Here is a 12,725-nt window from a genome sequence, read left to right as displayed (position 1 = left end):
AAGATTAAGTGACATCATATACCTATATATGTAAAACATATATAAAGAATATATAAAACAGATTCTTTGTCAATACCTAATAATGTCAGACTTAAATTTAATGTGTACAAAATAATATCTTATAATTTCCCTGATTACTGTTGGAGACATCTTTTTTTGGCCATTCCATTTACCACTTATGTGAACTGTTCTTATCCTTTGTCCATACTTGCCTTAATTTTATTGAGTTTTGTGTCTTTATGTTTCTATGACATGATCCTTGTAAGTAGTTAAATTTTCACAATAAAAGTTCAAGCTTCTAAATTACAAGGGGTTTCCATTAACAATCAGACACAACCAGAATCTAGTTAACATTTAAGGAAGGTGGTACAGTGGTGCTGTAGTAGCGATACATTATTAGCATCACAAAGCACAGTGGTAGCTTACGTTCATCCCAAATACCTCACCTGTAAACATCAGCACTAAAGCCCTCCACTTCACATGTAATGTGCACTTGGACATACATTTATTTCAAAGAATCTTAATTAAAATTTGGAAATCAAACTTGCAGCTATGGTTTCCTCATGATGCCTCAATGTTACAGTCAATATGTACTATATAACTGTATCAGTGAATTCTCTGGAGTTCATTATAAATTTTTTTTCATTATATGGATTAGAAATATCTTCTCCAATTAATTCTGTGGTTTACCTTCTCACTTCACTATTGTTATGCTATTATAGATTATCTTGATTTTTAATAGTCAAGTGTTTCAACTTACTCTCATACTTTACACTTATGGTGTCCTAAGAAATGTTTCCTACCTCAGGCCCTAAAGATAAACTTCTATACCTTCTTCCAAAAGTCTAAAAACTGTGCTTCCATACTTAGATCTTCAATCCATCTGGAATTGATTTATTTGCAGCAGCACAAGATAAGAATGTCATTTTATTCTTTTCAACACAAATAACTAATTGTCACAGCAATATTTTTTCATCTCTGATTTTTTAAGATTTTATTTATTTTTAGAGAGGGAAGGGAGGGAGAAAGAGAGAGAGAGAAACATCAATGTGCGGTTGCTGGGGGTCATGGCCTGCAACCCAGGCATGTACCCTGACTGGGAATCGAACCTGCGACACTTTGGTTCACAGCCCATGCTCAATCCACTGAGCTACGCCAGCCAGGGCTCATCTCTGATTTTTAATGTACCTCTGGTAATATACCAAGTTTTCAAATATATATGAATGTGTTTCTGAGCTTTCTGAATGTTCCATAGTCTACTTATATTTTTAATCATAAACATGTAAAATATTATTTTTATAAAACAGAAAGTCTATGTTGAAAGGATATAAAAGGATTGTGAAGGACAGAAAGGAAAGGAACAACATTTAGTCCCACCATTTCAGTGAACTTAAATTCCCAATTGGCACAGAGACCAGTAGTCCACGAACCTTAATTTTATATAGAAAGAACTTCATGAACAATTCTGAAGTAACAATGTAAAAGAGAAATTAAACAGCAGTCACAAATTTCTAGTAAGACAAAAGAATAGTAAACTGAATATTACACACATTCCCTGAAGTACAGCATATTGCCTATTTTTGTATAAAGGTATTTGCTCCTGCTGTTGCTTTTTAATCAGCTTCCCCACCCCTCACCCCAGAAGCACCTGTACACACACACTGAAACCTCAGTAAGAACCCATGCTTAGGATATGAGCTAAATGGGATTTAAAAAATAACAAAAACGAATTCTTAAAAACTTCAGTGGCAAACTTCACAAATCATCACAGAGCGGAAGTTTAATGCTATTTCCTACCCTTGTGAACTTGGAGCACATTTCCTCTGCTTCTTTTATCATATTTGCTCGAAGCATGTATTTTGCACATTTGGAATTGATGAACCTATCAGCCGTGTCTAAAGACTGTGCTTCATCCATCCACTTTGCAGCTTCTTTGAGATTGCCTATATGCTTTAAGAGATAAAAGTATTAAAGAAATTATAGTTTATGGTTAAGATAATATGGGAGCACTACAAATAGCAACAGTTTATAAAGACAAACTAGAAATTTGGTATTAGTTTTGTACAATTCATCTAGAAATCTTTAAATTAGAATTCACCTTTACTAAGAATTGAATCAAATAATTAACACTGAGTTCAAAACTATGCAACCTATAACTCTTTAAGATTTTTAGACTATTAGAAATAGATTATCAAAGTACCATAAGTTATTTCTGCACAGAAATAATTCCAAGTGTTCTTAAATAGCTAACTCTTCAATTATTAAAAAAAACATATCTAGGATTTTACCTTGTAAATTTTTGCTTTCATATAGAATAATTCTATTAGAGTTGGAGTACTAGCAATAGCAGCATTAATATAATCCAAAGCCAAAGAATATTGCCCAAGTTTATCAAAGTGCTGTGCCAGGAAATACTGAACCCAGAGAAGTGTTGTTGGGGGTTCCTTCTCCTCATTCTCTGGAATCAAACAAATACAAAATTATTATAAAGAAGAAGGCAAAGTAAAGGATATCACATACACTCTGTCCCCCAAAGCATAATGAAATGAATAATTATTACAATAATAAACACTAAACACCCAGCAAAAATGACAAATTTCAACAGAAAGAGGTATGACTGCATGCCATCAAGTTCAAAAAACGGCAACCAAACAGAGAAAGAAGATGCTACTTTCAAAGGTTTCTAGCGCCTCACCTCACTCCAAAGAAACAGTGCTGAGGATAGAAGATAATCTATGAATCCACAGGCCGGGGGCAAAAGGCAGCAGACCCAGGAAAACATCTTGGAAAAAAGATGTCCCTCACTACCACCACAAGATTTCCACAAAGGCAAGAACTGCCAAGGCTTAGCCTTTTTTAGGCCTCAACACTAAGTCAGGGAAAGGTGAAGGATATGAAGAAGATACATTCCTGGATAAGGTAAAAAGAAGTAACCCAATGTGTCAAAAGCAGTCACATACTATCAGCTAAGCTCTATGCTGTCTCCCATGCTGTACCCTCAAGCTGTAAAGAGTAGAGGAATACCAAGCTCTCAAATTAGATTTCAGAAGGGAACACATACAGGTACAAAATGAGGAAGAAAGAGTGAAAAAGAGAATTTACCCACACTAAATCAGAAAAACACAGGTCTCCTAGACTAGGTGACCAAATAAAATGACAACATGCAGACAAATTAGTATAAATTAAAACACAATGAATCAATAAAGGCAAAGAGTTTATCTTGCTCCTCTTCTATGAAGTATAGTTCAGGGAAACCAAATAGTTGATGAGGGCAAGTTTTTTACTAATAAATACAGATGAAATGAAGTCTAAGTAACTAAAAAATACAGATGAAATGATTACTTGAATGAAATACGGGATTGGGGCAATGATTTGCATTGACTGCTAAAATCATTAGGTGAGAGGCCAATGAGGAATCCTTTAATGGGCAGATGGCTAACAACATCTGAACCCTAAACAACATAAAAAGAGAGACAAATAGAATGTCTTCTGCCTCCAGTTGTGATATAATGGGAAGTACCGTACATCACATATTAAGTATTCACATGGAACCTGAATCTAATCAAGCCCATAAATCTTACTGAATTCAAAAGAAATATATTAAATGATACCATTAGAAAGCAAATCAGCCAAATGCAGAATATGGGACATTCCACAAGACAAATAACCTTTCAACAAATAACATTTTTTAAAAGGGAGGGGAGGACACTACTCAAAATTAAAAGAATATCAGAGACATAAAAATCAAGTTGGATCCAAACTCAAATAAACAAATTATATAAAGACAATTTGTTAAGATAATCAAGGAAATCTGCATGTACACTGGGTGTTAGATATTATGGTATGAGAATTAATTTTGTATAAGATAACACTGTAGTTACCTCATCTGCTTAAGTGTTTTAAATAGAGATGTATACTAAAGTACTGACAGGTAAAAGAGTTATGTCTGCTTTCAAAATACTCCAGAAAAACTAGACAGAAGATACTTCAAACAAGTCTAGGAAAATATAACAGAAGCTGGGTGATGGAGACAGTGTTCATTATTCTATTTACTTCCATGTCTGTTCTCTTACATGGAATTTGTTTCAAACTCGCAAAAACAAGAGAGCAATGACATGTAAAAGGCACATGAAGAAAACAAACCAAAGTTGGCATCCACACGAATAAAAGCAATCTACAGTGTTTTCTACAGTTGCCTTGATTTACATATGCCCCTATAAACAAGAACAAATTTTAAAGGATTTAAAGAAAAAAAAGAAAGAAAAGTAGGGATTCAGTAAAAATACATTTCAATATAAACTAACTGAGTCATCTTTGGCAAGCCACTCAATCTCTCGAGTCGATTTACTTGTGTTAAAATAGGGTTAATTCCCACCTCACAATATTATGGATAATTTAAATAAAATAAAATTGAAATGTACTCTTCGCATTTCAAAAATTATACTTCATGAATTCAAAAATCATTCAGTAAATACCTATCACGTAGTATTTACATAATAAACATTAAGATGGTCTTACTGTAAGTGATTACAAATGGACAGAAATAAGTAACTAAATTCCAACAGAAACTAATTTAAACTTACCATAAGAGCTAAAAAAGTCACATGTTTTAAGAGAAGCTTCATAATTAGTAACAAGTTCCTGGATTATAGAAATCTGTTAAAAAGACATAACATAGTTTTAAAATTTAAAAATATTTTATTAAAGGTATTTACATTTCTTGTGGGTTAAATTAGATGTGGAAATAATATACATCTTATTTCAAAATTATTAATTAACTTATTAGGGTGTCCACCCTTCCTGCATGTAAGTTAAATTAGATGGTTAAATAAACTTGATTTCCTTTTCCAACTTTGTTAACATTACAAAAATCTAAAAATAAGCAAATGTAAAATTAACAGAGACATATGCTTATGAATCACTGTTAGCATGTCTACAAAATATGAAAGTTTTGAAAAGTGTAAGTAAAATTTAAAATGAGTCTAGTTGGCTTGTTATGGACAGCAGCCCTGCAAAAAGGCAGAAAGTGAGAATGTGTATTATACAATAGGTTTTCCTACCAAATTCACCTATCTACCTACTAAATAATAAGGTCTGACACATTACTTACTATTTTGTGAATATGAAATTTAAACACTTTTATTTTTAGAAACACAATTGTTTCTTTTCTTCCCTATGCCTGTTTAAAAATAAAAATTCACTATAGTTCCATTGCCATTGAAGAGCAGACCATTGATCCCAAAGTCCTGAACAGATTTTTATATGTATCATATTCATATATATGTATATGTGAATGTATATGTATGTATAGCACATATACTATATATGACTACAAAAGAAACTTCTTCACACTTTCCACAGGAGGTGATGTGATTAATTAGTTTAATTCAGAATGCAAATTAGAACCCCACCCACAAAATCACATAGTACACAGTATTCAGGAAGCCACTGACCATCCCACTGGCACCAATCAATAAACAAAACAAAACACTGCTCAGACCTACACAATGTCTTTCTCATATAATGTTGCATGATATGGCATAATTCTCTAGGATACAAATGCAACAGGGAAATAGGTAGGACTATACATTAATAGTGGGGAAAAACATGTTAAGTAACAAATACAAAAACATGAAAAGAATTTACACACATTATGACTTGATTAAAACATATGTATAGATACATTTGCAACAAAAATATAACCAAATGGATTAGGGCAGTAGAATATGGTTATTCTTTTCAAACACAGTAATAATGCTGTATTATTTTAATGCTAAGGCTTTTAAAATCCAGATTATTTTAAAACAATGATTCTTAAAATCTGAATAGACCCCTAACTAGTAAGCAGATTAATTCAGTAATAAAAAATCTGTGAACAAAGAAAAGCCCAAGAACCAACGGCTTCACTAGTGAATTCTATCAAACATTTAAAAACACCAAACTTTTCCAAAAAAGAAAAGAAGATGAAGAAGGGAACATTTTTTAACTTATTCTATGAAGCTAGCATTACTGTGACACCAAAGCCAAATAAAGACATCACAGGAAAAATACTGAATATTCCTCATGAATATGGATGCAAAAGTTCTTAACACAATACTAGCAAATTGAATTCAGCATATTAAAAGATTATGTACCATGACCAAGTGGGATTTATTCCTGGAATGTAAGGATGGTTTAACATGTGAAAATTGAGCAATGCAACATGCCACATTAATAAAAGAACAGAGGGACTTCCGGCCAAGATAGAGGCAGAGGTAGACATACTATGCCTCCTAGCATAACCAAGATAGGAACAACAATTTAGAAACAGAATAACAACCAGAACTGACAGAGAATTGAACTGTATAGAAGTCAGACAACCAAGGAGTTAAAATAGACACGTTCACCCAGACCAGTAGGAGGGGCGGAGTCCAGGGGCCAGGCAGAGAGGGGTGGAGGCACAAAGAGCGTTGGGACCAGGCACATAAGGCATCCAGGGAGCACAAGACCCCAAGCAGGCAGACCATGGGTGTGCAGGTGGTGGCTGGCAGACCTGGTCACAGGGTGGCACCTAGCAGACCCAGCGAGGTGGTGATTGGGAAGCAAGGCACTGCACACAACCCAGGGTCCCAGCACCAGGAAACAGAGCCTCGGGGCACTGATTGAAAACACCTGTGGGGGTTGAGGTGCAGAAGACTCCCAGCCTCAAGAGTTCATCGCAGAGACCCATGAGGTCCTAGAACACGCACAAGCCCACCCACACCAGAAAGGCCCAGTTTGCCTGGGGGAAGTGGTATAAGGGACTGAAGTCTGAGAGACCGGAGCGAGCGCCACTGTTCCCTCTCGGACCCCACCCCCACAGACAGCATCACAAACCAGCAACTGGATTGCCCCGCCCTGGTGAATACCTAAGGCTCCACCCCTCATACATAACAGGTGTGACAAGACAAAAAAAAAATGGCCCAAATGGAAGAACAGATCAAAGCTCCACAGCAAATACAATTAAGCGACCAAAAGATAGCTAACCTATTAGATGCACAGTGCAAAACACTGGTGATCAGGATGCTCACAGAATTGGTTGAATTTGGTTGCAAATTAGATGAAAAACTGAAGGCTATGCTAAGTGAAATGAAGGAAAATGCACAGGAACCAACAGTGATGGGAAGAAAACTGGGACTCAAATCAATGGAGTGGACCATAAGGAAGAAAGAAACAACCAAACAGAAAAGAATAAACAAACAAGAACTCAAAAAAATAAGGAGAGGCTTAGGAATCTCCAGGACATCTTGAAACGTTCCAACATCCAAATCAAAGGGGTACCAGAAGGAGAAGAGGAAGAGCAACAAGTGGAAAAATTATTTGAACAAATAATAAAGGAGAACTTCCCCAATCTGGCAAAGGAAATAGACTTCCAGGAAGTCCAGGAAGCTCAGAGAGTCCCAAAGAAGTTGGACCCTAGGAGGAACACACCAAGGCACATCATAATTACATTAAGCCAAGGTAAAAACGAAGGAGAGAATCCTAGAAGCAGCAAGAGATAAGGGGACAGTAACCTACAAAGGAGTTCCCATCAGACTGTCAGCTGATTTCTCAAAAGAGACCTTGCAGGCAAGAAGGGGCTGGAAAGAAGTATTCCAAGTCATACAAGACAAGGACCTACATCCAAGATTGCTCTATCCAGCAAAGCTTTCATTTAGAATGGGAGGGCAGATAAAATGTTTCTCAGATAAGGTCAAGTTAAAGGAGTTCATCATCACCATGCCCTTATTATATGAAATGTTAAAGGGACTTATCTAAGAAAAAGGAGATAAAAAACATGTACAGTAAAATGACAGCAAACTCACAATTATGAACAACCACACCTAAAACAAAAACAAAAACAAAAACAAACTAAGCAAACAAGTAGAACAGGAACAGAACCACAGAAATGGAAATCACATGGAGGGTTAGCAACAGGGGAGTGGGAGGAGGAGAGAGGGGGAAAAGGTGCAGAAAATAAGTAGCATAGATGGTAGGTAGAAAATAGACAGAGGGAGGGCAAGAGTAGTATGGGAAATATAGAAGCTAAAGAACTTATGACACATGGACATGAACTAAAGGGGAGGAATGTGGGGGGGAGAGGGTGTGCAGGGTAGAGGGGAATGAAGGGGGGTAATGAAACAACTGTAATAGCATAATCAATAAAATATATTTTAAAATAAATAAATAAAAGGACGGGAAAAAACTACATGATCATCTGAACCGATGCAGGAAAAAACATGACAAAATTCAACACCGTTTCATTATAAAAACACTCAAACTAGAAATGCAACTATCTCAACATAATGAATGCCATATATGAAAAACCCACAGTGAACATCATACTCAATAGTGAAAGACTGAAAACATTTCCACTAAGATAACAAGAAAAGAATGCCTGCTTTCATCACTTCTATTGAACACAGCACGGTAAGTTCTAGCCAAAGAAGTTAGGCAGAAAAAGAAGTAACTGTAAAAGGCATTTAAATTAGAAAAAAGTAAAAACATCTGTTTGCAGATGATATGATCTTATTTATAGAAAATCCTAATGATTCCATTAAGAAATAAAACCTGTTAGAATTAAAAATTTCAGGAAAGTTATCTGCTAATTTTCTAGCAGTTCTGGGTATTTTTTTGTTTTGAGAGTAGCTATGATCTTTCTTATGGTTGTACAAGGTAGCAAAGCATGTCTACCAATGCATTCATTTTGACAGGAAGTCTGACATGTCTATAAGCAGTATTTTTTCTTATATATATCCTCTGGCAGAGAAAACAAAAGAAAAAATAAAACAAGTTGGACTACATAAAATTTAAAAGATTTCGAACAGCAAAGGGAACCATCAACAAAACAAAAAGATGACCTACTGAAAGAGAAAAGATATTTAATAATGATACATCTGATAAGGGGTTAATACCAAAAATTCTTAATATAACCAATCCAATTAAAAAATAAGCAGGGAACCTGAACAGACATTTCTCCAAAGAGGACATGCAGACAGCCAATAGACATTTGAAAAGACGCTCAACATCACTAATCATCACAGAAATGTGAATTAAAACCACAATGAGGTATCACCTCACACGTGTCAGAACAGCTATTATCAATAAATCCACAAACAAGTGTTGTCAAGGATATGAAGAAAAGGGAACCTTCCTTCACTGTTGGTGGGAATGCAGACTGGTGCAGCTACTGTAGAAAGCAGTACGGAGTGTCCTCAAAAATTTTAAATTACTGCTGCTTTATGACCCAGTGATTCTACTTACTTCTCAGTATTTATCCAAAAAAACCCAAAACACTAAATCAAAAGAATACATGCACCCCTAGGTTCATCAAAGCATTATTTCCAATAGCTGAGCTGAGGAAACAACCAAAGTGCTCATCAATAGATGGGTGATAAAAAGGTAGTGGTACTTATATACAGTGGAATATTATTCAACCATAATAAAGAATGAAGTCTTACCATTTGCAAAAGCATGGATGGACCTAGAGGGTAGTATGCTAAGTAAACTAAGTCAGAGAAAAATAAATATATTATTTCACTTATATTTGAGCTCTAATGAAAATATAAACAAACAAAACAGAAACAAACTCATGGATACAGAGAACAGATTCATGGTTGACTGAGTTGGGGTTACGGAACTGGATGAAAAAGTTGAAGGGATTGAGAAGTACAGACTAGTGGATACAAAACAGTCATAGGGACAAAAAGTCCAGCAAAGGAAATATAGTCAATAACATTGTGGTGACTGTACAGTGTCTGTTGAGTACTGGAAATATCAGGAAGAACACTTTGTAAATATATGATTGCCTAACCACTATGCTGTACCCCTGAAACTAATACAAAATAATATTGAACGTAAGCTATAATTGAAAAAAATATTTAAAAAATAAAAAATAAAAATAAACATTAAAAACTTTAAAAAGCCTACAAGCAACAAGAGTTGGCAAGCACTCGGAGAAAAGAGAACCGTCATCTGTTGGTAGGAATGAAGATTTGTCCAGATACAATGAAAGACAGTATGGAAGGTCCTCAAAAAATTAAAACTAAAACTGCCTTACAACCCAGCACTTCCACTTCTGGGTATTTATCCAAAAAAACTCAAAACACTAATTCTCAAGAATATATGCACCCCTATGTTCATTACAGTGTTATTTACAAGAGCAAAGCTATGGAAACAACCCAAGTGCCCATCAATAAATACATAATGGAATCTATACAATAGAATATGACTCAAGCATAAAAAAAAAATCTTACCATTTGAGAGAGCATGGATGGACCTAGAGAGTGTTATGCTAACTGAAATAAGTCAGACAGAAAAAGACAAATACCATATGATTTCACTTACATGTAGAATCAAAAAAGGAAAACAAACAAAAATATAGTAACAGATTAATAGATACACAGAGCAGATGATTACCAGAAGAAAGAACACAGGGGGGGTTTGGTGAGAAAGGTAAAGGGATTAAGAAGTACAAACTGATAGTCACAAAATAGTCCCAAGGAAGTAAAGTACAGCATAAGGAATATGATCAATAGTATTGCTAGGAACCATGTAGATGCCAAGTGGGTACTTGCATATTTGCAGTGGGGATGGTAGGGCAGCAGGGTGGCTTCATTAGGTATATGACTATCAAACCATTATGCTTATACTTGAAACTAATACAAAATAATATTAAATATAACCTGTAATTTAAAAAATTAAAATATTAAAAAACAAATTAAAGACGATCTAAATAAATGGAAAGACATCAAATGTTCATAGACTGAAAGACTTAATGTTGTTAAGATAGGAATATTTCTCAAAGTGATCTATGGATTCATGCCATCCCTATAAAATCCCAGCTGGCTTCTCTGTACAAATTGAAAAGCCGTTCCTAAAATTTAAGCAGAAATTTAAAAATCTTAAATGGCCAAAAAGAATTTGTAAAAAACCAAACTAGGCAAATTCATACTTCCTAATTTCAAAACTTACCCCAGGGCTATAGTAATGAATGTATAGATGATGTATGGCAGGGCTGTATACCAGAAAGCTACATAATTCTATTAGTAAATGTCACTCTAATAAATTCAAATAAAAAGAGAAAAAATAGAAAAGACGAATGTTACCAGCATAAGGATAAGCATACAAATCAGTAGAACAGAACTGAGACCAGAAATGAACCCTCACATTTTTGGTCCATTTACTTCAACAAGGCTGCCAAGATCTTTTAATGGAGAAAGAATATGATCTCTTCAACAAATGGTGCTGGAAAGAATGAACAGTCACATGCAAAAGAAGCTGGACTCCTGCTTCATACCATATACAATGATGCATTCAAAGTGTATCAAAGACCTCGATGTAAAAACCAAAAGTTAAAACTGCTAGAAGTAACAATGTAAATCTCCATGACCTTGGATTTGGAAATGATTTCTTAGATACAACACAAAAGCAAAAGCAACGAAAGAGAAAAAAGGTAAGTTGGACTTCATAAAAATTTAAATTTTGCAAGATGGCAGCATACATAAGCATGGCTCACTTCCTCAACCACCCACATCAAAATTACAACTAAATTATAGAACAAATATCACTTAGAAATGTCAGTAATTGAGTTCAATGGAAGTCTGACAACTACGGAATTAAAGAAATCACCTCCGTCCAGACTGGTAGGAAGGGAAGAGACATGGAACAGGCTGGTCCTATATCAACATATGGACCACAAGTAAATTCAGAGGATAAAAACCTTAAAAGGAATTTACATGAAGAATGTTTTCTTTAATATATATATTTTTTATTTTTATTTATTTTAGAAAAGGGAAGAAAAGGAGAAAGTGAGGGAGAGAAACATCAATGTATGAGAGAAACATCCATACGTTGCCTTTCACATGTCCCCGGCTGGGGACCTGGCCCACAACCCTGACATGTGCCCTGACTGGGAATCAAACTGGTGACCTTTCAATTCTCAGACCAGCGCTCAATCCACTCAGCCACACCAGCCAGGACAAAGAATGCTCTTAATAGTCTTAAATTATATATTCATTAAAATGCTGGAGACATTTTTTTTAAATACTTTTTTTTACAATCATACTGTATCCTGCACTAACTTCAAAAGATTATTTTATTTTCATGCTACCTGATGTGGCTTATTCTTCAGACTTGGAAGGTTATAACACCATAATGTTTGTTAAACTTAATCTCTTTGAAATCCTCCCTCAAGCATTAAAATACAGCCCTTAGCTAAAAACAGGACTCATTGCTGATTACAAATATGCACATTTTGAAATGCATTTATCAGTAATCACAAATATATGTGGCCATAATCATTTGAGAAGTATTTCCCATACTTCTGAATTTTTTCTCACTGTACTAAGTTCTGGTAACTAAAACTCAATTTTCAGAGCTTAATTCAACTCTTAAAAGCACTTGGTAAAATGTCTGTTGTGTGCTTTAAAAATTAAAGAAATGTGGAGCAAGGAGACTTCAGGTATCTGGGTTCTTGGCTTATGACTCTGGGCAAACTCGACACAGGAGGGAAAGGAATAAAGCCTATGTGGGCCTCATTTCTTTAAACCAACTTTGCTGGCGATAAAGACAGTGTTCCAACAAACCCTATAAGCTGTTCATTATAAAACACACCTCAATTTCAGAAATGTGAAAATGAATGTGTCTTTAAAAAGACACGAGGGAGAGATCAAGATAGCGGCTTTGCTTGAGGGAGCGTGATCCCCTTCCTTTGTGCAGGGGAAACT

The 12,725-nt window shown here is 35.1% G+C and overlaps 1 protein-coding gene across 5 annotated transcripts in view; it reads right to left on the bottom strand.

Annotated features, from left to right (window-relative positions):
* Positions 1–12,725, bottom strand: part of NAA16 (N-alpha-acetyltransferase 16, NatA auxiliary subunit) — an 80,140-nt gene that overhangs the window by 22,112 nt on the left and 45,303 nt on the right. For all 5 annotated transcript variants that reach the window (XM_036011316.1, XM_028526517.2, XM_036011314.1 and 2 more), the window contains 3 exons: positions 4,584–4,656; positions 2,289–2,458; positions 1,798–1,950 (listed from right to left, as the gene is read on the bottom strand). In XM_036011316.1, the coding sequence (XP_035867209.1) occupies positions 1,798–1,950; positions 2,289–2,458; positions 4,584–4,656 (396 nt within the window). The remainder of the gene's footprint in view (positions 1–1,797; positions 1,951–2,288; positions 2,459–4,583; positions 4,657–12,725) is intronic.

The sequence above is a fragment of the Phyllostomus discolor genome, chromosome 11 (genome assembly GCF_004126475.2).
Source record: "Phyllostomus discolor isolate MPI-MPIP mPhyDis1 chromosome 11, mPhyDis1.pri.v3, whole genome shotgun sequence".
In the NCBI taxonomy this organism is placed as follows: Eukaryota; Metazoa; Chordata; class Mammalia; order Chiroptera; family Phyllostomidae; genus Phyllostomus; species Phyllostomus discolor.
The sequence above is the reverse complement of the archived record's forward strand: the minus strand, read 5'-3'. Positions and strand labels throughout refer to the sequence as shown.